General features: G+C 36.1%; 2 protein-coding genes across 3 annotated transcripts; one reads left to right on the top strand and one right to left on the bottom strand.

Moving 5' to 3' along the window:
- Nucleotides 1-794: 794 nt before the first annotated feature.
- On the top strand, nucleotides 795-9552 carry LOC147407960 (uncharacterized). 2 transcript variants are annotated; one of them, XM_086436758.1, is made up of 4 exons: nucleotides 795-948; nucleotides 1532-1625; nucleotides 3782-3971; nucleotides 4632-9552. In XM_086436758.1, exons 3-4 carry the CDS (start codon nucleotides 3878-3880, stop codon nucleotides 9272-9274), a joined length of 4737 nt encoding a protein of 1578 aa, XP_086292884.1. In that variant the 5' UTR covers nucleotides 795-948; nucleotides 1532-1625; nucleotides 3782-3877; the 3' UTR covers nucleotides 9275-9552. The 2 variants fall into 2 exon arrangements, with proteins under 2 accessions (XP_086292884.1, XP_086292885.1); XM_086436759.1 differs by having other exon boundaries at nucleotides 802-948; nucleotides 1538-1625.
- Nucleotides 9553-11112: 1560 nt separating this feature from the next.
- Nucleotides 11113-24773, bottom strand: LOC147407959 (mitochondrial adenine nucleotide transporter ADNT1-like). Its single transcript, XM_086436760.1, has 8 exons — nucleotides 24290-24773; nucleotides 22663-22711; nucleotides 21557-21720; nucleotides 19627-19664; nucleotides 15481-15593; nucleotides 15235-15348; nucleotides 12607-12951; nucleotides 11113-11343 (listed from the first exon to the last, which is right to left on the bottom strand). Exons 1-8 carry the CDS (start codon nucleotides 24445-24447, stop codon nucleotides 11260-11262), a joined length of 1065 nt encoding a protein of 354 aa, XP_086292886.1. The 5' UTR covers nucleotides 24448-24773; the 3' UTR covers nucleotides 11113-11259.
- Nucleotides 24774-25881: the final 1108 nt, after the last annotated feature.

The raw sequence follows: 25881 nt of genomic DNA, 5'->3' as shown, positions 1-25881 counted from the left end.
TGGATCTGAGTTTTCCATGAAATCTAGAAGAATTTTTGTATTGGATTTCCAATTTGATAATCCGTGTGGGCCCAAAGAACCTTAGTAAGATTTCTAATCTTACTAAGTTAATCATGCTAGCCTAACTCATGAAATAAGGTTTGCTGGGGTAACAAACTTACAAAGTAAGGGAGTTTTTGTAATAAAATTACAACAGATAGGTCTGCCCGGTACGGTAAATCTCTCATATATATTTATACGAGACTGTCTTGGACGAGTCAACACGGTATAGGAGGACGATAAACCAAATTTGAAAACCAAACGTCATGTCCACCTTTATTGAATAAAACGAACGGCGGTGCGCGGGAAACAGCCGTCCCAGTGTTGCTTTATTGGATGGCAGTTAAGGTAATAATGAGGAAACTAAGGGTATTAATATTTAAATAAACTCCAAAGATTCCATCCCCAATAGGTTGAAGCCGAAGAGACGCTTTGGCGACTGAAAGCACGTGAGACACGAATGCATGATGATGTGAAATTACGCAATTAACCTCACAAACCTCCGCTCTTAACAATCTGAAAAGGATATTTTTGGTAAAAAAGCTAAAAATTATACGCGGTCATTGGATGTTGGCGATGGTCTCCTGTCCAAACAAAAGCATATTTTATTTTCTCTAATAATTCTATCACCATCCCTAGGCAGACTGTCGTCCCAATCTCCAGGAATTCAGATCTTCCTTAAGATTAGAACTATAGATCTCGAGGATTATTCAATTGTTTTAAACCTGGGATGACGGTTCATCGAGTTGGCATTATCATTCCTTTTAAAACTGTTCATTTAAAGTTTGAAACCTCTGTCTGTCTCTCTCTCTATCTGTAAAATTTGTTTTGGATTGTTTGAGAGGAACATGTGCTCTTCGCCTGTCTTCAAGAGTTCCAGATCGATTAGATGAAATTCTACTAACCAAGGTAGAGATTTTGAGTTCAGATTCAAAAGTTTTTTTTATTATTCTAGACTGAATTTCATCGTTTCTTCGTGTTTTTTGAAGTTCGGATCGATTAGATGAAGTTCTCGTAAGAAAATCGAGAGTTTGAGCTCAAATTCACAACTTATCTTAAACTGATGATTTAATCAGTTTGTTTTTATCTTTTTATTTACTGAAGTTCAGATCGAATAGATCAAGTTGTTTTGCTTAAAGATTCTTAACGAGTTTCTCTGTATCTGTCTTTTTCTCTTCGAGGTTTCTGAAGTTTGATCTGTGAGACGAATCTCGCGATAGCAAAACTAGATTGGAAGCTCTATATCGTCTTTTATGGATTGTTTTTAGCTGAATCACTGGTTTTTCTAAGCTTATATCGATTATATAAAAACTCTTGTATGAAACTCTTATATTAAGAAGATAGATTGGGAAAAATCAAATTCTCGTGTTTTTTTGAATTTAGATAGATTAAGATAAAGGTTACGTGAGGAAAATATTGTTTTGAAGCTCAAATACTCAGTTTTGTTTTGGTTCCTAGTTAAAAATTTTCATTTTCTTTGGTTTTCTTGAAGCTTTAGATCGGGGGCAGAGCTTCTGTAAAAAGAAAATTCGAAGTTCATATTTGCAGAGGTTCATGTGAAAGAAAAAATAGCTGACAAATCTCAGGTGATTATTCTCCATCTATAGGTTAATTTTCTGGAAAAGTTCTTGTTCCTTTTTAGAACTTTTTTCTAAAATAAATTAAAAAATTAAATGATTAATAGACTCTCTCTGTTATCTAAGGCTTTTTGCTAGATTTACTTCTAAAAGAATGTATTCTTTTATGAGAAAACTTACAAAATTCTGATACTAGAGCTGGTTTTCTAGATTTCAATTGGGGTATTGGGGGTTTCCAAGAACTTGCTAATGGGCGTACTTTATATATATATATATTCAGATAGGTATCTGAGGAAAATTATATGATGAGATGAACATGGTTCATCATCCTCAACGAAGCCACTATTCTCAAACACAATACATGTTATCCACCTGTGTGACTAATACAACAATGGGGTCTGTAGGGACCTGGGGCCCACTTTTTTTGGTGGGCCATAATATTCCTAAATTCAACTGATCAAGCGATTTTAACTACCCAAGAAAAATTTAAACAATCATGGGGAAAGTTTATATCTTGTTGGGTTAAGATCACTGGATCACATGATTTTGGGTTGATCATCCAAGAAGATTGCATGGTCTGGATTGTAGTTAAGCCATGTGTGCAGGTAATTGTTTTCATATAGGGTGACGAATCCTTGCTCAATTTCTTTATCAATGTGCAGATTTAAATTCACTATCATTGTCCAAAGATGTTTAAGTCTAGGATTTTCTTTAAAGAATACTGAAATTATGGTTTTCATCACCTGTTTATTAACCCTCCCAATTCCTGAAAAAAATTTAATACATAGGAGTAGAGATTATGCATCTGCTTTTTTCCCCTAATGAAGCAAAGATTTTATAGATATAAAAGTAATTTACATGATTAAATAAAAAAAACTGGGGAAATACCTCTATGATACTACTCTAATAGAGGGAATTCCAATCAAACCCCCCTAAAGGCCTTCTTCACTGCTGAAGGAAGGTCACTTTCATTATAGAAAAGCATGCGAGATCTTGATTTAGAACCCACGTTAGCCAAAACATCCGAATCTTTGTTTCCTTCCCTAAAGATGTGATGAATATCTCAATTTGACTTAGCCAATCTGTCATTCACCTCCCTTGTCCAACCATTCACAACACAAGGATACGAACGACCATTTAATTATTTAACAATCAACCAGGAGTCAGTTTCAAATAGAGCTTATGCATCATGTCCTCCTGCTGAAGGTTTAAATTTCCATCTATAGATCACACACCCAAGCATTTTGAGGGGACTTGGAATTTTAGCAACTGCAAATAATCTGATTACCTCCACGTAATTGTTTGGATTAGCTTATTAATGGGATTTAGCCTCTAGTCCTCATGTGCTTCCTATATGAATGTTATAATTATCTAATTCAGAAATGCAAAACTTGGTAGTTGTATTCCTCTTTCTTGGTTAGGAGTAGTATTTCTTTTATTTTCATGTTGTTCTTTGTTTTACTGTTTATCCGTTGTGGATAATTTCACTCACTCCACTTGGAATGCTTACAATCACTTTTGTTATTCTGGAAAAGTTCAAGGCCACAGTGAATTTTCAGGTCAAGGAAAGATTTCTACATGGCCCCTTTTTTTGCCAGACGTATTTGTGAATTCTTACTTGACCAGAAAATTATTGCTATTTTTGTACAAATTGCCTTGACTCTATTGGATGAAAACTAGAATTTTGTTAGTTTAACTACAGAAGGGTTAGCTTGGTATGGAACTTCAAGAGGATCTTGGTTTTGCTAATCCTTAACTCTATTTACTTTTATTAGTTCAGCAACAAAAGATTTGCTTCGTTTGAAACTCCAAGAAGATATTGATCATACTAATGATTTTCAATTTTTGTCTTTGGTGCACAAGTGTCCTATTCACTTACTTCGATGGATGATGAGAGTTGTTTATCCACTGACATATGTTCACAATAAAATCAAGTTGGTTGAGGAGTTTTGGAAAAATTCTACTCACATTGATTTAATTTGATTCGCAATTTGTATTCTTCATGTGTCTTGTTCTTATTTTCAGTTCTCTTGTGTATAAGTACAGCTTGAGAAATCCTAGGCCAGGAAATTGCGACTTTCTCACAAATCAATCTAATCTTCAATTTAGTTTTTTGATTACCTTCTCTGAAAATTTTGAGGGAATCTTTGAACTCTGTTTTTCAGATCTTCATGCATTTAAAGCTTAAATAGGGTACTGCTCTGTTCTGAAGGCAGCGGGCTTGTTAAGGGAGGTGTGCAGACAAAGCAAAACCAGTAGAGATGACGAAACATCAGTGGAGGGAGATGATACAGTCTTTTTTTGGACATCACATTGCTCATGAGAAATCTGAAGAGCAGGAAAAGAATAAAGAAGGTGATTTTTTTTTCTTGGGTTTTTCTTGTGCTTAAAGAGATTCCTGGTTTGTTGGCAGTTTTGTTTCTTTGTCTTTTTCTTTCAATTTGTTTTTAATGTTAATGATCAAATACAAAAGAAATAATACATTATTAACCTGCGTATAACTATTTATTTTCTTTCATGGTTCCTAATATTTTCTTAATTATTTGTACCTCTTAACTGTTAAATACAATAGACATTTTTATTCTTTCTGTAATATACTTGTAGAATTTGTTATTTTATTATGCTTCTCAGGGTTGCTATCTTCAATAACCACCGTTTCTTGATATAATACACCTATAATTCTTGTAACCAATTGCTTGAAAGGTATTGTCAAACAGCTTACATATGGTCTTCTTTTTAGGATCCCTAGTTTCAGCCCATTTTTTTTTAGTGTCATGGGGGAGTACTTGATTTTTATCTGTGTCAAAGCTACATAGGCTATTATTCCAGCTTTCTATTTAATTTTCAAACTTTGGATTGTGTTGAACATTTACCTGCAATTTGTTAATCTTGTTTACTTTGGTTTGACAGTTAAAGATTTCTACTGTAGTTCTTTGTATCTTAAACTTTTTGTCTTGCCATCCTATACTTGACTAATCTTCAGGAAATATTCATAAGCTGCGTGTTACTTTGCAGACGTTGAAAATAAAGTGAAAAAGATATTGAAGCTGATCAAAGAAAAAAATGTGGAGGGAGACCCACTAGGGAACTCAAACAATGAGTCAGAACTCATTGTTCTCATTGAAGATTTCCATAATCAGTATCAATCTCTCCATGCACTCTACAACAATCTCACAAGTGAACTGAGGAAAAAAGCTCATTACAAAAAAGAAACAGATGATCACTCTTCGTCTTCATCCAGCTCGGACTCTGAATCTGAACATTCTAAATATAAATCCAATAAAAATGGAAAATGGGAAGATGAACTCCGAAAATTAGAAGGCTTGAAGCAAGAACTGGAAGCTACGAATCAGAAATTGACAGCTACAAGGGAAGAGAAGGAAACTTTAAGCTCAGAATACCTAACAGCTTTGAAAAAGATTGAAGAAGCAGAGAAAACTATAGAAGATCTGAGGATTAAAGGTGTTCAGTTGGAGGATGAAAGGTTGAGACTATGGGTCGAGAATGGAAATGTGAAGCTACAGCTGGAGGCGGCCAGTAAATTAGAAGCTGAACTGAACCAAATATTGAAAGATGCAGATAGAGAGAAGGAAGCTCTGAACACTGAGAAATCAATGGCTTTGAGCAGGATTGAAGGGGGAGAGAAAATTATGGAAGACCTAAGAGCCAAAACAGAGAAGTTAAATGATGAGAAGTCACGGTTGTGGGTAGAAAATGGTGCGATACAGCTAGAATTGAAAACTGTGCAAGAGGAAGTAAAACAGACAAAAGAAATATTGAAAGAAAGGGAAACTGAACTCTCTGCTCTTGTGACGATACATGAGGACTTCAAAAATGAATCAGCAGCTTGTATCAGGGATTTGGAGGCACAATTGGACCGCTTAAGCACTCAGAAAAGGGAATTCAAAGAGCAGATTGAAAGTAAAACGAACATAGCTAAACAGTTGGGAGAGGAAAATTTAAGGCTTGAGCTGATTCGAACTGAACTTCAAAACCAGATCAAAGAATTGGAAAGAATCTCTAAAGAAAGAGAAGATAAAATCTCTGGGCTCCTGAAGAATCTTGAGGACAGCGAGAACAATGCATCGACTCGAGTCAAAGACTTAACGACGAAGCTCAATGATCTGGAACTGGTGTTGGATACATTACGCGCTCAAAAAAGCAAAATTGTAGAGGAAAAATTGGAGCTTCAGCTAGTTGTAACTGACTTGCAAGCCAGGATACTTGAATTGGAGAAAATATCTAGTGAGAAAAAAGACGAACTCACTACTCTCTTAAAGAAACTTGAGGACAGCGAGAATCAAGCGTCGTCTCGAATCGAGGGCTTAACTATACAAGTCAATAATCTGCAACTTGAGCTGGAATCCATGCACACCCATAAAAGCAAATTAGAATTGAAGATCGAAGGAAGAGACCACGAGGTTTCTGAATACCGGATGCAGGTTGAAATGTTGAACCAAGAGTTGGCAAGCAAGATTGCAGATCAGCAGAGGATGTTGAAAGAGCAGGAGGGTTTAACAGTACAGATAAAGGACCTGAATCTGGAGATCAACTCCTTGAGCGCTCAGAAAAGCAAATTAGAAAAGCAGATCAAAAGTGATGGTCACCACGCAGAACTGCTAAGAGAGGAAAACTTGGAGATTCAGAAAATCAGAATGGAGTTGCAAGATCGGAATTTGGTTTTGGAGAGAGTATTGAAAGAGAAAGAACTTGATATCTCTGCTTTGCTGAAGAAACTTGAAGATGGTGAGAATGCGGCGTCGACTCAAATGAAGGATTTAACGGCAAAGGTCGTTGTTCTGCAACCGGAGCTTGACTTATTACGTGCTCAGAAAAGTGAAATGGAGGAGAAGATGGAGCGTGAAGTTTATGAAACTAAACGGTTAAGAGAGGAAAATTTGGAAATTCAGCTAGTTGTGACTGAGTTGCAAGACAAGATGCTCGAATCAGAAAGAACCTTGAGAGAGAGAAAAGAGGAACTCTCTGCTCTCCTCAAGAAACTTGAGGAAAGCGAGAATCAAGCATCATCTCGAATCGAGGGCTTAATGATTCAGGTCAATAGTCTTCAATTGGAGCTGGAATCCATGCAAACCCATAAAAACCAATTAGAATTGGAGATTGAAAGAAGAAACCAAGAGACCGCAGAATTGCAAACACAGATGAAAATGCTGGACCATGAGTTAGCAAGCAAAATTGGAGATCAACAGAAGGCGCTGAAAGAACAGGAGAGCTTAGCAGCACACATACATGAACTGCAACTGGAGGTGGACTCGATGCGAACCCAGAAAAGTGAATTAGAAGAGCAGATCAAGAGTGAAAGCCACGTAGCTGAACAGTTGAGGGAGGAAAATTTGGGGTTGCAGCAAATCAGAAGAGACTTGGAAGATCGAATTTCAGTTTTGGAGAGAGTATCGAAAGAGAGAGAAGATGAACTCTCTGCCCTCCTGAAGAAACTTGAGGACAGTGAGAACAAGGCATCGACTCAAATCAAGGATTTCACAGCAACGATCAACAATCTGCAACTGGAGCTGGACTCCTTATGTACTCAGAAAAGCGAGTTAGAAGAGCAGATCAAAAGGGAAAGCCACATAGCTGAACAGTTGAGAGAGGAAAATTTGGGGCTACAGCAAATCAGAAGAGAGTTGGAAGATCGAATTTCGATTTTGGAGAGAGTATTGAAAGAGAGAGAAGATGAACTCTCTACCCTACTGAAGAAACTTGAGGATGGTGAGAACAAGGCGTCGACTCAAATCAAGGATTTAGCGGCAACGGTCAACAATCTGCAACTGGAGCTGGACTCATTATGTGGTCAGAAAAGCAAGTTAGAAGAGCAGATCAAAAGTGAAAGCCACATAGCTGAACAGTTGAGGGAGGAAAATTTGGGGCTACTGCAAATCAAAACAGAGTTGGAAGATCGAATTTTGGTTTTGGAGAGAGTATTGAAAGAGAGAGAAGATGAACTCTCTGCCCTACTGAAGAATCTTGAGGATGGTGAGAACAAGGCGTCGACTCAAATCAAGGATTTAACGGCAACGGTCAACAATCTGCAACTGGAGCTGGACTCGTTATGCAGTCAGAAAAGCGAGTTGGAATTGCAGATCAAAAGTGAAAGCCACCTAGCTGAACAATTGAGGGAGGAAAATTTGGGGCTACAGCAAATCAGAACAGAGTTGGAAGATCGCATTTTGGTTTTGGAGAGAGTATTGAAAGAGAGAGAAGATGAACTCTCTGCCCTACTGAAGAAACTTGAGGATGGTGAGAACGTAGCGTCGACTCAAATCAAGGATTTAACGGCAACGGTCAACAATCTGCAACTGGAGCTGGACTCATTATGCAGTCAGAAAAGCGAGTTGGAATTGCAGATCAAAAGTGAAAGCCACCTAGCTGAACAGTTGAGAGAGGAAAATTTGGGGCTACAGCAAATCAGAACAGAGTTGGAAGATCGAATTTTGGTTTTGGAGAGAGTATTGAAAGAGAGGGAAGATGAACTCTCTTCCCTACTGAAGAAACTTGAGGATGGTGAGAAAGAAGCGTCGACTCAAATCAAGGAGTTAACGGCAAAGGTCAATGATCTGCAACTGGAGCTGGACTTGTTATGCAGTCAGAAAAGCGAGTTGGAATTGCAGATCGAGAGCCAAAAGAAAGAAACTTCAGAAAGCCTGATTCGGGAGAAGGAAATTACCCAAAAGTTTCAGGAGGAAATCAAATCTAAAGGTGAAGTGGTTCTTACGTTGCAAGTGGCTGCCGAAGCGTTGAAGAAAGAGATAGAGATTGGACGAGAAGAAATCAATAAGTTGAGAACGGAGTTAAATAAATTGGAGGAGAATAACCAAGAACTCCAAGAAAAGCTTCAACTTGTAGAGACAGAGAGGACGGCAACAGCTAAAGAGAAGGAACAATTAATGCAATCGACAGACAAAATGATTGAAAGGCTGAAACAAGTTCAAGTAGAGCAGAAGGAAGAAATCGAAAAGTTACATAAGGATATCAACACGATCGAAGTCAAACTCCGCCTATCAAATCAGAAGCTTCATGTCACGGAACAATTACTCAGTGAGAAGGAAGAGAGTTACAAGAAGACAGAAGAAAAGTTCAAGCAAGAGCGTAAAGTGCTTGAAGACCGAATTTTTGAATCATCCAAGCAGATTGTTTCTACCAAGGAGACTATGGTGAAAGTAAACAATGCATTCTGTGAACTGGAATTGGTTTTCGAGAAGTTCGAGCAAGATCAGTGGCTCTTCCAAAACCGTATTTCACAATTGTCAGAAGAACTTCGGTTGGCAAAGAAATGGGTCTCCTCGACAAATAATGGGAAACAAGAACTGAAGAAAACAATGGGTGATATGGTTGAAGAATTGAGTGATAAGAAACGGAATGAATTCGCTTTGAAAGAGAAAGTTGGGAAGTTGGAAGTGAGGGTGAGGAAGGACGAAGGAGAAAGTGAGAGACTGCTTACAAATGTGAGTGAACTTGAGAAGAGAGTGAGAGAATTGGAGAAGAGAATGAAAGAGAAGGAAGAGACAGTGCTTGGTAGGGAGGAGGAGAAAAGGGAGGCCATTAGGCAGCTATGCTTATGGATTGATTACCACCGCGATTACTCTGATCATCTCAAGGAATTACTCTTGACCACATCGAAAAGAAGCCAGAGGACAGTGTAAGATTTCTCTTAAAATTTTTTTTTTTTTTCTAAGTTCTTTTGTTTTTCTTTTCTACATTTGTCATTGTTATTGCATCCTTGGTTTGAGATCAGTGGGTCTCTTATTATTATAATTATTATTTTCAATTTTCAATTCCAGTAAGGCAGGTCAGCTTGTTTATTAGTCATTATCAGTTAATAATTTGTTGTGTAAATGAGAAATCATTGGCAAACTTACCTTTTCTTCTTCATCTTTCAGGATTGTATGAACGTTATTTTCAGCTTTTGTTTCTCTTTTCATGTTTAATGTGCCTGCACATAGACACAACACAAAGCACAATTTTTTTTTTTTTTAATTCTAATTAAAATGACATTTTTCAAAGCCTTTGATTACATGAATCCCAAGGGCTGAATGTCATTTGGGCCATTGTGTCAGTTACACAGCCCAAATGATGAGTATATTTAACAAAAAAAATATGATTCGTATATACATGTATAGAATGTACATATTTTCCTCATATTATCGGATTGTATCTATATATTGGGTTGGGTTCCAAGACTTGGACCCAGATCATGAATTATTGGATTGGATTATATTTAGCCGACCGATGATTATGAATCGTGTTTTGGGTCTGAATTCTAATCTGATCCATTGGCCATCTTGTTTATTACTTGGGGTTGAGACTGGATGGCTTTATACCGAAGTTGGTTAAAAGTTATGTGAGAGTTGATAACATGACCTTGGTTTAGTTGCCTAGTGACACACATTCAAGGAATCTGATCAAAGCCTATCCTTTATTCCAACCAATTTACCCGGTTCATGTCTAAATATTGGACCAGGGTGACGCTATTTGTACACCCTTAAAATACTCAATGTCAAAATGTTAAAAACAATAAAAAGAAAGATATTTTATAATTTTATCCTTTTGCAAGTCTTTGCACCCACCATAAACTATCGATAAAAAAGTTCACTTCTTCCTCTCTCTCTCTCTCTCTCTCTCTTTATGTCCCCCATCGCTCTTCTTGAATCTGAATTTTAAAGGTGGATTACCTCCATTTAGAATTCAGAAGTGTTACCAAAAACACATGCACACAATTAAAAAAAGTAATTTTTTTTTCTTGAGTTTTTATTGTGATTAAAGAAGATCCCTGGTTTAGAACTGCCCATGAACATCTCGTTCTCGTCCATATCAAGAACTTCAGATGATCTTGCAAGGAGAGGCATAGGGGAGTTACAAGAAGACAGAAGAAAAGTTCAAGCAAGAGTGTAAACTGCAAATAAAGTTCAAGAAGACTGACTTTGCAGATCACTTTTAACAATTAAGAAGACTACGGTGAAAATAAAGTAGAGCACATAGAGGTCTTTAAAAATGGCCATAATTGATTCCAATACCCATTTTCATCAGTGATTAAAGCAGCAGGCAGCACTGAAATCAAACTGATTAGATACTATCCCTCTAATTGGAAAAACTTTTTTTTTTTTTTTTCATTTCTTGATGAATATGAGAGAGATTGTCGCAAGAGAAAAGGTCAAGAAGATGGGCTATATGCATGGAAAAAACACAGAAATAAAAAATAAAAATATAGATGCTCACTCTGATCTTACGAGCAAGGTAAATCCCTGATTACAAACAAAATCTCCATAATGATAAATCAGTTTTACATGTGTTTCAATACATTGTTGCAAGAAATGGATTATTAGATTCTTGAATCATAAGAGAGAAGAAAGCCATTTGAAAGGGAAGAAAAAAAGCATAAAAAAGAAGAATCAATGGAAGTAAACCCAGATAGAAAGAAGAAATTAATAAACAACCAACTGCCACAAAAGCTCAAATTCTAAGGTATAGCCCAGCAAATCCATAAAAGTTGAATTCCCTACATTTTATTACCTTTATTGATAAATGAGTAGGTAAGACAAAAGATGTGTTTGGAATAAATGTTCCCCTTGACATCTTACCTACAAAAATAGCATGATAATTAAACAATTATCGAGGAGTTCTAATCACTTCAATCTGATATTCTCATCTCGACTCCAAGAACATCCTTCACCCCCTCGTAAGTCACAAATGCGATTGCTATGGATGGAACCACCTGTACAGAACATCATCATCTTAGTAATGTCTCCAACATATGTCACATAATTTGAGTTCCATATTCATATTTTCTTAAAATTGGATGTACCCCTCCTACATGATTAATTATTGTGAAAGAAAACTATGTTTTAAATTATTAATTCATGAAGGATGTGGATTGAGGTAGTGGGAGTGGATTTGAGGATACTTGAATTAGTAAGAAGACATGGCTTTGGATAGAATTGAGAAATGGAGAAACAAGCATATTCCTTCAGCATACCCCAGATTTCAGGGATAAATTTCTAACAACGTTCCAGAAAATAGATAATGCCAACACAACCCACCACACCAACTGGTTTGTTTATTAATTAAGTAGAATCAATGTTTCTCACTTAGGACCTGTTTGGAAGCTTAAATTTTTTTTTTTCTAAGCTTCCATCAGGGCCTTAATAGTAATTAATGAATATTTTCTTATAGGTGATTAAAAAATATATTTAAATATTTGAACAAAACTAGGACTGGAACATGAATTTGTTCGGAGAGGGACTCAGGCTAGATGACTGATGGACTGACAAGAATTCATCAACGTAACCAATGTCGCATATGGATGCTTGTATAGAGAGTTCTCCAAGGTCATTAGCCAAGACATGGTTATCATCTCTGCCTTAGCACCGTATCTTGCGACTTTGTGAAGGAAAATTACTTGAAGGGAGTCTTTCTATATTCCCCATAATGCCCCCCCCCCCCCCAAGATAGACAATTCAAGTCATTGAGATCGACCTTGATCCAATCATCAAGATCACCTTTTACAATTGTGGTTTTCCTTTGACAAGTAAACCTTTTACAATTGTCAAGATCAAAGATTGTAAATCATTTGATCCTGAATCATTGAGATCAATGATTCAAATTTTGTAGAGTTCGACAATTTCAAAGTTGATCTCAACAATTTGAGTTTGTTGTTTCATTGGGGTGATAGGGCTATTAAGAAAGAAATATTTTACTAACTGGGTTGTTAAGATATCAGTGTGCATCTAGAAACACGTCCTCCAACAGGGTCTATTAAGTAATTTTCCCATGAAAAAAGAAGCAGCAGCGAAATGGCAATGCTGGCGAGGATCACCAAACCCACATTAATACTAAATGTTTCATTGCCCAACTTGTGCCATCCAATCATCCTAGCCCAGGTATCCTCTTTCCGATAAAGTGACGACTTGGAGCAGGGCTAAGGGTAACCTAACAATTTTTGTAAAGCTGATTTTGGTAAGTGGGAGATAGTACTGACCTTCACTAAATTTGGAACCAAACCCTTGTACAATGCTCCAAAACCCTCATTCCGAACTGTTTTCCTGAATGCATCAACCATACCACTATACTCAAGTGCCGCCTTGCTCCTCCCATCACCAGTAACGATTGAAGAAGCATTATTCCAGCCCACCATCTGCATTCTTCGCCGAATGACATCGAGAGGGTAAGAAAGCGTTTGGCCAACAGTTCCTGCAGCAGCACCACATGCAAGCCTTGTTGTCACACTCAACTCCGAGTCTTCAACTAGTCCAAACGGCTTGTTCTTCATCAACCAGTCCTTCAGAGATTCATACACAGCAAAGTTGAGGCCCACGTACGGGACCTGTGAAACACCAAACACAGTAGAACCACAGACATCAATGGAAAAATAAGTCATTTTTTTTCTAAGGTTTGAATATATAAGCAGTCTAATAAGGGTCAACAGATGTACAAGGATTGCTATAACAGAGTTACCAAAAAAATGGAAAGAAAAGAAAAGAATGGTTACAAGCCTACAATTGAACTACTTTTCAAACACAAGCGGGGTCACCCGTCAAGAAGGATTTCAAGCTTACCAATTTCCAACATACTTGTACAATCTTGTTTTTGTAATAATGTTCTCCCAATGAAGAGAAAATAATGAATTAGGGATGGCATTTTGAGTATAATCTTTATAATGCAGGGATGTAAATATCACAGTGACTAGGGCTGATAGGAATAAAATGATCTTTCGTTTATAATCTCTAATTCTTCTTTTATTCTGTAGTTCTTTCATCTTCTTGTGTTTATCGATCAAGCTCATCATCACTACAGTCACAGCTTGGAAAATCTAGAGAGCCACAAGAAGATTCACTCACTCATTCACGCACACAGAGAACACAAATTGGGTTCTCTTAATTTGCTGATTTAAAGAAAGTAGCTTGGAGAATCTAGAGAGCCACAAGAAGATTTCAGAAACCAATAATAGACTTTCAGGTTAACACAAACACGCTCACAATATTTTTTCTGATATGCAAAGCTTAAAAGATATATTAATAAAGAAAGAAGAAGGTGGCCAAGGAGACCACCTACACGACAGAAAAAGAAGAAAGAAAAAAACAAAAGCCTATCCTACAACCACCCAAAGAAAACTCAAGCTGAACATAACAAGTCCCATCTAAACAACAAGTCCTCGGAAGAAAACTCCTCTGAACTTATCAAACAATTTAGTCCAAAAGAAAAAGAGCCCCAAAATCGAGAAAAGCACCTCTTGCAAGGAATGTTCCTTTCCTTCAAATGCCCTGCTATTCCACTTCAACCAGATTCCCCAATGAACGGCAAAAGGAGTAACAGACCAAAGAATTCTTTCCTTGAGGATTAGGTTTTTGACAAACCAACTCTCAAACACAGATAGAGTTAGGAAAGCACCAAGGGATTCTGAAAAGAGAAAGAAAGTGGGACCAAACCCCTCTAGCTTAAGAACAATGAATAAGCACATGATTGACTGATTCTCCACAAGACTTGCAAAAGAAACAATAATAATCCAAAAGGATTCCCCTGGCCATTACTTGATCCAAAGTGTGACTTTTTCCAAAGGCTGCTGACCAGGTAAAAAAAATGCTATCTTTGAAGGAACTTTGGGCCCCCAAATTGCTTTGACAGGAAATTAAGAGATTGGATACGAAACATTGGCTTTGTAAAAAGATCTGATGGAGAACAACTTATCCTTGCTAGCCTCCCACTCACTTTTTGCCTCCATCACGAAATCATTGTGGACCCGAGAGATACAACGAATAAAACTTGTAACCTCTGGAACCTCCCAATCATTAAAGCCTCTTCTAAAGTGAAATCCCACGAGAAGCAATCTCTAGAAGGAACCAAGAAATCTTTAACTGGACCCTCTTTCTTTTGGGACAACATGCTCACAATTTGGGTTCTATTAATTACCTGATTTAAAGATTGAGGCTCGGGAGAATCTCGATTCTCAATACAAGAAGTCAGAAACCAAGAAGAAATTTCAGGTTAACACGCACAAATGTGACCTCTGGTAAAATGATTGCAATCATAGGAAACATAATTAGAATTTTTAGAAACAACCATGGGGATAAGGAAGAGAATCTGCTACACATATCAACTAAAAGAAAATAACAAAGGTATCTGCATTTTTTGCTTGTTAAGATTCCTTTCAAAGAATAAAATGCTGAAATTCAAGTAGCATTGTAGCAACTTGCATATTCTTGTCAAGCTTGATAGTATACCCTAAGTACTTCATAAATGATAACCAACCACATTAAGGCTCAAATGGTAAGACCAACCATTGAAGCCACATGCAAGCACGGCACGAATACAGCATTTGCACTTAAAACTGATACATCCAACATGGATATGCCAGAAAATTTGAGAATCAAGATAACATAAGCCAATATGGTATGGTTCAATACTCAAGATTTGTGGACCTGGGCAATGACATTCTCCAAAACAAAGGACCACATGTAGTGTGTATATTATTATCTGGAAGATTCCGAAACACATTTAATTTTCTTTTTTTCTTTCCAATTATATAATTGAAAATTTAAAACTAGGATGCGAGTAGTTACTGGATCAGCATATCAAGCAAGATTTTTCACTATAGAAAGATTCCACTTACAACTCCAATGACAGAAGGGAGCCATCCTCTGTACAAAGCACGAGCACCTTCTTCCCGAAGGACAGTTGATAATGCATGGAACATTCCTCTGTACTGGTAAGGGGATTTATCTGTCTGCATAAACAAGAAAGGGAAGGAAGATAAAATGATTATAATGCTAAGACACTAAAAATGCCAAGCAGACTGCACCTAGCAAATCCAGTACAAAAGCACAAATGAATTTTGTAAAAAAGACTGAAAAAATACCTGGACAGTAAGCCTTCCTCGCACCATATCCATGGGGTATGTTGCTGACATGGCAATGATCCCAGCACATGCTCCAGCACCAAGGCGTAAAAGAGGGGTGAGCTGTGCATCTTCTGCAAAAGATATAATAAAAATATAACATTGATTTAACATCCCTGATTGCTTCAGTACATCTGAATCTAAAGACATGTTTAAGAAATGATAATGAAATAACCTAATATGTGTGTTCTGAGGCTAAAAATTGATTGTACTAATTGGAGATCTAATGTGCTTGAAATGGAGTTCTTTGAGAAAACAACAGAACATTTTAAGGTCCTGCCAACTTCAAGGGATTCAATTACGTCAAGTGTTAAGAAGGTTTTAAATATGAAGAAAGATAAAATAACTTCTGCACTGCTTCAAGTAAATTCACATGTTAATAGAACAATTTTGCAATCCAAGCTACTTTTTTAACATTTAAACGCCATAGAATGTTGGAGGGGAACGGTGGAACAAGGGATACGATGGCTCACATACCACCACATTGGGCTTCTGAAAATATTACAAGTTTCTTTCGTGTTCTTAGTGGAAGATGAGGTACCAGATCAACAGCAATGGCCATCATGTGATAGTTGGATGCTCTTTCCAAGACCTAGACAACTATCACTAAATTTTTTCAAGATTCAATCGTTTTGGGCCTCAAAACATCTTAACAAGTCCAGCTAGAGTTTGTGGTATGATTTAAGGTCATTACAGTCAATATTGGACTTAAAAGATTTAGGTTATCATAGATAGAGATCTGAGATTTGTTTCTCATCCCTTTGTTATTTTATTTCATACAAATAGTCGTTCAGAGACCATGGTGAAGATGATACTATTTTGAAGAAGATGCTATCCATAGAATCATAGCAAGATAATTGACGTGGAGGTGCACTACTAGAATGATATGTGACTGACGCATACCAATCAAATTACAAGGAGAATTTTATAAGACGCCAATGAGATTAGCTATGCTTTATGGAGCTGAATGTAGGATGGTCAAGAAGCAAAAATGATTGAGCATAGTATAGATGAGGATGTTTGAGATCGTTGTTGGAAAGACTGAAAAACGTAAAATTAGAAATGAATGCATATGAGAAAATTTTAGGGGTAGCTCTAATAGGTGATAAACTAAGAAAATTTATTAAGATGGTTTGGGCATATTCAACCAAAGCCAATTACAGCCCCAGTTAGAAGGAATATGCAAGTTGAAAGAGCTAAAAGAAAAGAGAGAATGACCTAAAAGAACATGCATTGAAAATTTTGGGATAAGACTTCAATGATTATGATAAAATAAATATTTGTCATTCAACTTTTAAGTTTATGGCACTTTAGATAGCTTTTTCACTACGAAAAAGCTCAACAGTAACATAAATTGATCTTATATCTCATACTTGCATAAATTGATCTTATCAATCTCATACTTGCTTTTCTTACTGCAAAACATTTTGGATAACCACTTACTGCAAAACATGCAATCTACAATTTTTCAATCTTATAGGAGTTAGCTTTATGGTATCACAGATAGACAACTGATAATAGTTTCTTAGCCCTTTGATGACTTTATCCTCAAACTAACTATTAGTTCAAAAACCATGGTAAAGAGGGGAATATTTTGAGCTCGTGAATGAGTATTTTCCATTTAACTTTAGTCTTCCAGTTCTTTTGATGACTTCTCGATGTTTTTCATGTAAGCCCTAGCAAGAGGCTTACTCACATGTCGCTCTATAAAAGCTTGACCTCAGTAGCATATTACTAAATTTCTACATATTTTCACAAAATATACTGAAATATTTTCAACTCCACAAGCCTCGACGTGAAATTTAACCAATAAATTCTTTAATAGATTTTGATGGGGCACTTTTCATTTCACCAAATATTTCAGTGAATAGTAAATTTCAACCAAACTATCCAATTTCAGATTAAAAAATGAAGATTTCAGTGGAAATATTTTAATGAACAGTTAAATTTGACCAATAATATTCTTTTTTAATAAAATTTATAAAAATAATCAAAATTATAAATTTCTTGTAGAAAGGACTTGTAAATTACACATCATAATAAATTTTATTAGTTTGATATCTATATATCATCTTACTTTAATGCAGTCTGAGCATATTTACATGTTTATAAAAGCATGCATTGACAAGCATTCAATTTCTAATTACTTGGATATATTAGTTGTTTATTCATAAATGTTTTAAAAAATTCTATCTTTTCATATGTAAACATTTTAAAAAATTCTAATACTCCACAAATGTAGTACATAATTATTTGTTCATCAAAGTGCTTTAATATAAGGTTTACATAGTTAACACAACATCATTATTCTCATTTCCATGTAGAATATTATTGTTTTTGGCTGCCTGGCTATCAACTACATGTGCCAACATGTAGTGGAATGTTATTGGTCATTATTTCCACTTCACGTGGTCATTTATTGTAGTCTGATGACTTATTAACATGTTTTCATGTTTCCTACAATTTCAATGAAAAGTTTCTCAATATTTCAATCATATTCACATCTCCATGAATGATGAGGCACAGGGGGAGGTGCATCGAAACAAGAATAAAGAAAAGACAATTTGGATCCATTCGATCATGATTTGAGTGATAATGGGCTTGATGGATCATCTGGGCCTAAGTTGGGTAAACCTGCGGTTGACTTTACATTTTAAAGCTACAAGAATTTAAGAGTTTTGGGTTGGTGGGACCTATACATTAAGTGCGTCAACCTCCACATGGGGAATATGTTGTAAAAAGCCAAGGCATGGGATAGGGTAAAGTCCTTATAATTTTCCAAGTGATTTTTAAGTAGGTTTTGAAGTTCAAGATATTGGGGGAATAGTTCTAGGTTGTTTAATGGGATTTAGTTGAGAGAGAATTAATGTCTTGAAGTCTATAAAAAAGGCACCAAAGGAGAGGGGTGTGGGCAACACTTTTAACCCATTTCTGTCCAATATTTTGTGAAGACTTTTAGTCTTAGGTTGAGCTTTAGCTCCCTTCTTGGTTTGGCGATTGGTCTTGGGACAATCCCTAATTTTGCTTGTATTTCGGCTCATTAGTAGCCCATATCTATATACAGTTATATTTCTATTTTGTGGTCTGCAATTTCTCCTTGAATTCATCCTTTCCTTTGCATTGTCATAGACTCGTGGTGCTTCCATGGATCGGTGCTACATTAATGGTTTTTGTATTAATTTACAGTGATCGATGTATTCCATGAAATATTTGCATTTACATAAACCCAAATAGATGCCGAAGCAAAAAAAAAAAAAAAAAAATACTACCTTGAGAGATCGAACTATTAGTCTCAATCTTTCCTACAATTTTTCTTGCTGCAAAGCATGAAATTCTAACCCCTCTCCTGCAGTTTCAATGAAAAGTTTCTTAATATTTCCATCATCTCCACAATATGTCCATGATATTTATATTCATTTCCAGTGATTAAAATATTTGCATTTCCATGCTGACTCAAAATAGACACAGAAACAATAAATATTTAACACCTTGCCAACAGAGATCGAACTTTTACTCCCATACTTTCCTACAATTTTTCTTGTTACAAAGCAAGAACTTCTATCCTCTATATCCTCCTCCCCTCTTCTAGGGAGATATGAAAACAGAAGAACAATTTTTGGGGAACTCAGATTTTGTTTTAGTATAGGAAGTCTCTTTAATATTTTCCTTTAGTTTCTCCATAAAGAAACTCTGGTTCATTGTGACTCTACATTGTAGATATCACATGTCTAGCATCCCTCCATCAAGTACTTCAAGTAGGTATTTTTATATGCGTTATCTACTAAAACTCAAGTCCTAAAGTAATAGTTGTTGTTCGTAGAATTTAAGTACCAAGCATGCTTGCATTTTTATGTCAAGCATGCTGCACAGGTTACAGTTGCACATAAGGATACTCGACAACCACGTCAACATTTAATGCATCCCTTATATTATTCTTTTGTTTGCAATTGAATTCATGATAAAGAACATTGACCTGGTAAATACATGCAAAGCCACATATTTGGTTTAAAAACAATAAATACGCACGCATGCAAGCACGAACATGCAAACCCTGAGAATAGTTTCTAAAAAAGTAATGCCATAAAATAAATATAGGGAAGATCATACCGTTGCCAGTTTGTTGACGATAAAACCATAAAATACCCCTGTTGAAATTATCAAGAAATAGCAAGAAAAAATAAATTAAATATTTGAAAAGATGAATAATGCTAGGTCTGACATCTAAAATGCATGCAGTCATAAAAGAGAGATTTCCGGCTTCTAGGTGAATGCCTATCTATGCACCAGAAGAAAACAGAAATATTCTGAAGGCAGCTGGCATGGAAAACATATATTCAAGATAATGAACTAAACCAAAAAAGCATATGTGGAAGTTTCCCCACCTGTAAACATGAATGCAACATTCATACAAAATAAAACATGCATGTGGAAGAATGATATTGACGTAGCAAAAGCGTGCGAATCAATAGATTCAAAAGGAATTAAGAGATTGTGTTCAATGGAACACACATAATCAATTTGAATCAATAGATTCAATTGATAAACAAGCAATAGCTTGAAGAAGATAAAGCAAGGAATTATAAAGTAAATAAGAGATAAAAAAAGAATTATATTGATATGTTTGAATTCATTGAATTTTCGTTTTTGAAGCTCCTTATATAGACAACTTCATCATAACAACTTACAAAACTCCTAAAATACTAGAAAGTAGTTTTCCTAACCTATCTAAAACATAATAACAACTTTGTAAACCTATTATGAATCAATTTGGACACTTCTAAGCACTTCTATTATAGCCTAAAGAATGAAAACGAATTTAAACAAAAATAGAAACTTGAAAACTAATTAGAAAATCTGAACGTGACTGAAAATGGGGTGGGGGTTGGCTTGAGTTGAGGCTGCAGGGGTTTTCCCAGATAAAAGGGGAGGATAAATGGATTCAACATGAACTTGGGCAGGGTTGGGCCTGAAAATTTGAGCCAAAGTGAAAATGGGATCGGGGTTCAGGTGGGGCTAGAGTTGAGGCTTTGAGGATTACCCAGAAAAATAGGGGAGGATAATTATGTAAGGTGGCAACCAGTGCAAAAATCTCCTAGTCCTAACATGAATCCTGATCTATTTGTGTGCTTTGTCTACTCAAAACCCTCTCTCTTTTCTTACAATGAAACCAACAAGAGGATGGTGTGATCAAACAGTAGTAATGAAAAACCGACAAAGAAGACAGGGATCGTTTGGAGCAGGTTATGAAATGGGCAAGTTGTGAGTTAGGGTTTTGGACAGGGATCCTAGAACCAGTGTTTCTTGCAGATGAGAAGGGCAGAGAGACACCGAGATATGATAGAGATGAAGACAAAGCTTTTTGTCTCTCAAGATATTGGAAAACTCAATTGGATTTTAGAGATATAAGAGGCTTATTGCAAAGATTACAAGAAAACAGAATCACAGATCAAAATGTAGAATGAAGAAGAATGCCAACAAACTGGTCCTTTGCATGAACCTTGGGTTGAGCACAGGCATGCAGAATGCCTGAGGCTCTGCTCAGGCTCAGGCTGAGATCCAACTCAACGCAACCCGCCAAAGTCCAGCTTCACTAGTACAATACCCACTGATGAAAGCATGCCAACAAACTGATCCTTTGCATGATTTCTGTTTCTTTTCCTCGGTCATGTTTTAGTTTCATTTTTTTTCCTTTCAGAACAGTAGTTTTGAAAGGTAAAGCGTAGTTTTGAAAGGTAAAGCATCTGATCAACTAGACCAACCATTTTGAAGCTTTGATAAATTGTAACTGTTTGGCAGTAGAAAACTTACCATACATTAAAATATCTTTTGTGTACAGAATGTTCACGAATATATACTCGACATAAAGATGCAATCCAAGAAAAACTGGATTCCATAGATGATATGATACGGGTACATATTAAGCCCATCAATAAATACTTTTCAAAAAAAAAAAAAAAAGCCCATCAATAAAATAAAAATACACATCAACAGCCAATACGAGTCATGAAATATGAAGATTTGAGGAAAGTAAACAGACCTAGATGCTTGCTCATAGCTATAGAACTTGACCGCAGAGTTTGGGACAATGCGTGCACAGTTAGTACCATTGCCTTTGAATAATCCTCGCAGACCCTCATTTCTCCATATATACTGTAAGCCTTGAATTGTTCCATTGTATTTTATAGTATGAGGATTTTGAACCTGCATTTTATAAAAATCTGAATGTATCATGTTTTTGAAATCAAACTACAAAACAGAAGGACTAAAAAAACCAATATTAATAAATGGGGATGCTGTCTGTAAAGGAAAGAATGTTTAACTTCATATTTTTTTTAACAAGCAAAGATGTCCTTACAATATAAGGAAATAAGATTAAGTCTCAAAACTCTTTAGATTGATTTCAATAACTTCAAGAACTTATCATAACAGAGTTGCTTGGAAAAAGATTACTCTCCACAAGAGCTCCAAACATACCCCCCCCCCCCCCCCTTAGGGGAAAAACATGTTCTATTTTAGAGAGTTCTGAGACTATGCCCCGGGCAGATGTTTGTCTAGAATAGACCATCTAGTTTTAGCGTTCTCAGACCACTCACAAGTCACAACTCTTTGAGAATTCAGGAGTTTAGTATGTCAGTTTACCAAACCAAGTTTGGCACCCAAACTGTCTCCTTAAATGGTGTCCCATAAACTAGTTTTACTTCATATAATAAATTATCTTTCTCTTAAACAAATCTTACTGAATTTCAGCATTCTATAGTATCATTTTTTTAAGCACAACTATAATACTAGCACACAGTTTATCTGTTTTATGCTAGCAAACAGTGGTAATTTTCGAAGGGAAAAAAGATGTGGCTATTAACTCCATGTTCAACAAAGCAGAAAGGGACCAGGGCACTTAAATTTATACCATATGATCAACACAAATTATGCACAACAGGTATGGTCGGTGTGGTTAAGAGCTACACTTGATGCTTCCTTCGGCCCCATCAAGAGACAGGATTCTTACTCAAGGTAGAAGAAGGAATTGTTATATTTGATAGGAATATGTACAAATTTACAGCTTCTTACTAAGAAGCTGAAAATTAACATATAAATACATGCCTTCATTGGCAGAAAGAAATCAAATGAACACAAGATGACTACCTGAAGCAAAATTTTCATCCGTTCTAATGGAGCAACGGCAGTGCGTGACCTGCAACAGAAATGCACAAGCACAACAGAGATTTAATACAAAATTGACAAAGCCAAAAGAATACAGTAAACTTCTCTTGTCAATAAAATTATCTTTATCGATAAAAAAAAAGAATACAGTAAACAATACATATGAAAAAAAAAAAAAAAGTTTTACAGTTTTAAGTTAATAAATAGCAATGCATCAGAATAGAAGAACGGAACAGAATAGCTAAATTAGCCATCCAGACTATCCCATTCAATAGTGCCAAACGAGAGTATAAAATTTGTTAATGGTATCAAATTTTGAGGCAAAGGAGGGCAATGTGCATCAAATCATTCTTTGCATCACATCTTTGATTTTCTTATGATCAGAATCCAAAAAACGAATGTGAAGGTCTTTCCTTTGAAAATTGTAGTTAGATAGGATATCAATGTCGGTGGGAGCGATGTTTAAATTCTTGCTCTCATGGTGCTTGTTTTTCGTTTCTTCTTATGATTAGAATCCTAAAACGAATGTGAAGGTCTTTCCTTTGAAAATTGTAGTTAGATAGGATATCAATGTCGGTGAGAGCGATGTTTAAATTCTTGTTTTCATGGAGCGATGTGAATATCAATGTGAAATTCTTTCCTTTGAAAAATTTTAAGCTAGATCGTAGATGTTAAAAATGGATGGCTATCGAACTCCCAAATTCTTGTCCCACTTCATGATATTCACATGAATCCTCATTGCTTTTAATTAAGATGAGTCTCCTCTATTGATGCCCGTCACTTTTATCCCTCAGGTCATAGAATCTGAGGCCTTGTTTTTTATCCTATTGAAAAAATACAAGAACTTGATAAAACTACCCTTTCATTCCATCTCGTCTCCGTTAATATGCTTTTTCGAATAAATGGTTCTTCTCCATTTGATTTTGCATACCACTGAGACACGTTGCCTGGGTGAATGACCTAACACGAAAACCACAGCCCCTTATTGCTCCAGTTTGGTGGTTCAATATCAAGCAATTTCTTTTAAACCCCATCTATTCTTCTGCTTCTTCCCATTTCTTGAGCCCTCGGAGATTCCTTCTAGTTCCAGAATTACTTCCACTTTGGAACAACTTGCTTGGAAACAACATACACTAAAAAAATATGGACATAAAGCAACACCTACAGCATAAATATTAAGCTTAGCACATGAAAATTTTCTTGCATATTCTAGGTGGGTTTAATTTTCCATGGATATTTAAAACTCAGATTTATTGCAGTACTTGTCTTCTATATCGTCCTTTCTTTCCTGTGAGCAAACCATCTAGTTGTGATCCTAGTTGCATAAAATGGGAGTGGTTGCAAGTAATAGTTGGGCACAAGAGCAAGGAAGCAGTTGTTGCACTAATTTGTATCAAAATGTTCCAATACTCTTTAAGGGTTTAACAAATGGAATCTACATTATAACAATTCAATAACAGAAATCGCCAAAGAACAAAAATATCACATTTTTAAACAACAAAAGAACTTATAACACCAAAATATAAAATTAGTACGACAAAAAAAAAAAAAAAACAATAATATTAATAACGAAATCATAAACCCTGATTCGATGAAAAGATGAACTCACACTCCTCCAGCGACACCTCCAGCGACAAGAGACTTGCAGACGCTGAGGATGGCGTGACCAGGCGCCTTAACTCCTTCGCTCGCCTCTTCCGCCAGATTTACGATCGTCGAAACCGCTGATTCTCTTGTTGATTTCCCAACAACATCCTCTGACGCCATTAAAACCCTAGCTCTTCCAAAACCCTAAGAAGTTTAGATCTCCTTGTTCTCCGTTCCCAACAGGTTTTCAGGTGATCAATCGTTCTCCTCGTACTATCGAAGAACCAAAATCTGCATTTATCTCTGCTAGGATTCTTGGCGGTGGAGAGAGAGAGAGAGAGTGCTAAAATGCGCTGAGAAATTATTTCCTTTAGAGTTCAGTGACGGCGACTTATGGCATATTTGCATTTACACAGAGATAAAGAGGTAGGTTTATATGTATCAATCACCATTTGAAAATGCTACAGTGACTCAGTCAGATACTATGTTTAACACCGCCGATGTGTAGATGTGTTCAGAATCATAGATTCTTTTCTTCGAGTTACGATTAAGAATCCATGATTCTGAAAACATCTCCACGTCAGCTTCGTGTCAAACGTAATGTCCTGATGAGTCACACTAGCATTGTTCATCACATTTAGTTTTCTGTTAGTACGGCTGTCTTCCGAAACGGAAACCTAGAGCATCCGACGGACGTTGCATTCAGGCCATTAAAATTATAAATCAGTCACTCGAGAGAATCGAATTCACTGAAAACCCCTTCTAACCTTTAAATTTACAAGATGATCCTCCCTTAATTAAGAAGTTAATAAAAAATGATCCACCACAGATGCTTGAGATACTTGGTATTCCCAAGAGAAATGTATATGAAAAAAAATATATATCTTTACCCCTATAAAGATGGATACAGATCTCTAGATTTCTATTCTTATCTCAACCGTCAATTTGATGGAAAACAGTTTATTTTTTATTAGAGGATCATTTTCTATCTCTTAGAGGGGTCTTTGATAATTACAAATAAAAGAAGGGGTTAGAAACTTTTAATTCTTCTTTCAGCAACTTGGCCCAGGAGGAGGCAAGGGATAGATTCTGTGTCTCAACGTGCAAAATTGCAAACGGGAGAAGAGTCAAACTAATCTTACTAAGTTAGTAAGGATTTCACCCTTACTAAGGATCCTTGGACTCATCTTGTGGCATACAAAAACATGATCCAATGCTTCAAGATTGTGAGAACAAAACTAAAAAAATTCAAAAATATTATTTTTCACCATTAAATTTCAATTTTAAGTTTGGGAGTTATGTTGAAGTTCGGTAATCATCCATTTTAAAAATCTTAGATCAAACTCAAAAGAAATTATTTTTTGAGGATTTGAGTTTTTCTATGAAACTTAGAGGGATGTTGGGTTGTTTTGCTGATGTGGTAATCCATTTGAGCAAAAATCACCCTTCATAAGCCTCAAAATATTTACTAAGTTCGTAAAAAAAAAAAAAAAAATTCCTTCTCATAGAAGAAGCTGGAAAGTGTCACTAGTCACTTTCATGGTTTCAAGACTGGAAAACTTGAATGGCAATTGAGTCAAGTTGACAACTTGTGGGCTGACTCAGATTATATTT

The sequence above is a fragment of the Akebia trifoliata genome, chromosome 3 (genome assembly GCF_017979445.1).
Source record: "Akebia trifoliata isolate Shusen 1 chromosome 3, ASM1797944v1, whole genome shotgun sequence".
NCBI lineage: Eukaryota > Viridiplantae > Streptophyta > Magnoliopsida > Ranunculales > Lardizabalaceae > Akebia > Akebia trifoliata.
Note: the sequence above shows the minus strand (reverse complement) of the source record. Positions and strands in the feature narration are given on the sequence as shown.

What these genes read in the sequence shown, in the direction of transcription:
- LOC147407960 (XM_086436758.1), top strand. Translation starts at nt 3,878, where the DNA reads ATGACGAAACATCAGTGGAGGGAGATGATACAGTCTTTTTTTGGACAT. An exon ending in GCAGGAAAAGAATAAAGAAG is followed by an intron (nt 3,972 to 4,631) that starts GTGATTTTTTTT and finishes GTTACTTTGCAG; the next exon opens with ACGTTGAAAATAAAGTGAAA.
- LOC147407959 (XM_086436760.1), bottom strand. Translation starts at nt 24,447, where the DNA reads ATGGCGTCAGAGGATGTTGTTGGGAAATCAACAAGAGAATCAGCGGTT. An exon ending in TCGTCAACAAACTGGCAACG is followed by an intron (nt 15,594 to 19,626) that starts GTATGATCTTCC and finishes TATCTTTTGCAG; the next exon opens with AAGATGCACAGCTCACCCCT. An exon ending in TGGTTCCAAATTTAGTGAAG is followed by an intron (nt 11,344 to 12,606) that starts GTCAGTACTATC and finishes TGTTCTGTACAG; the next exon opens with GTGGTTCCATCCATAGCAAT.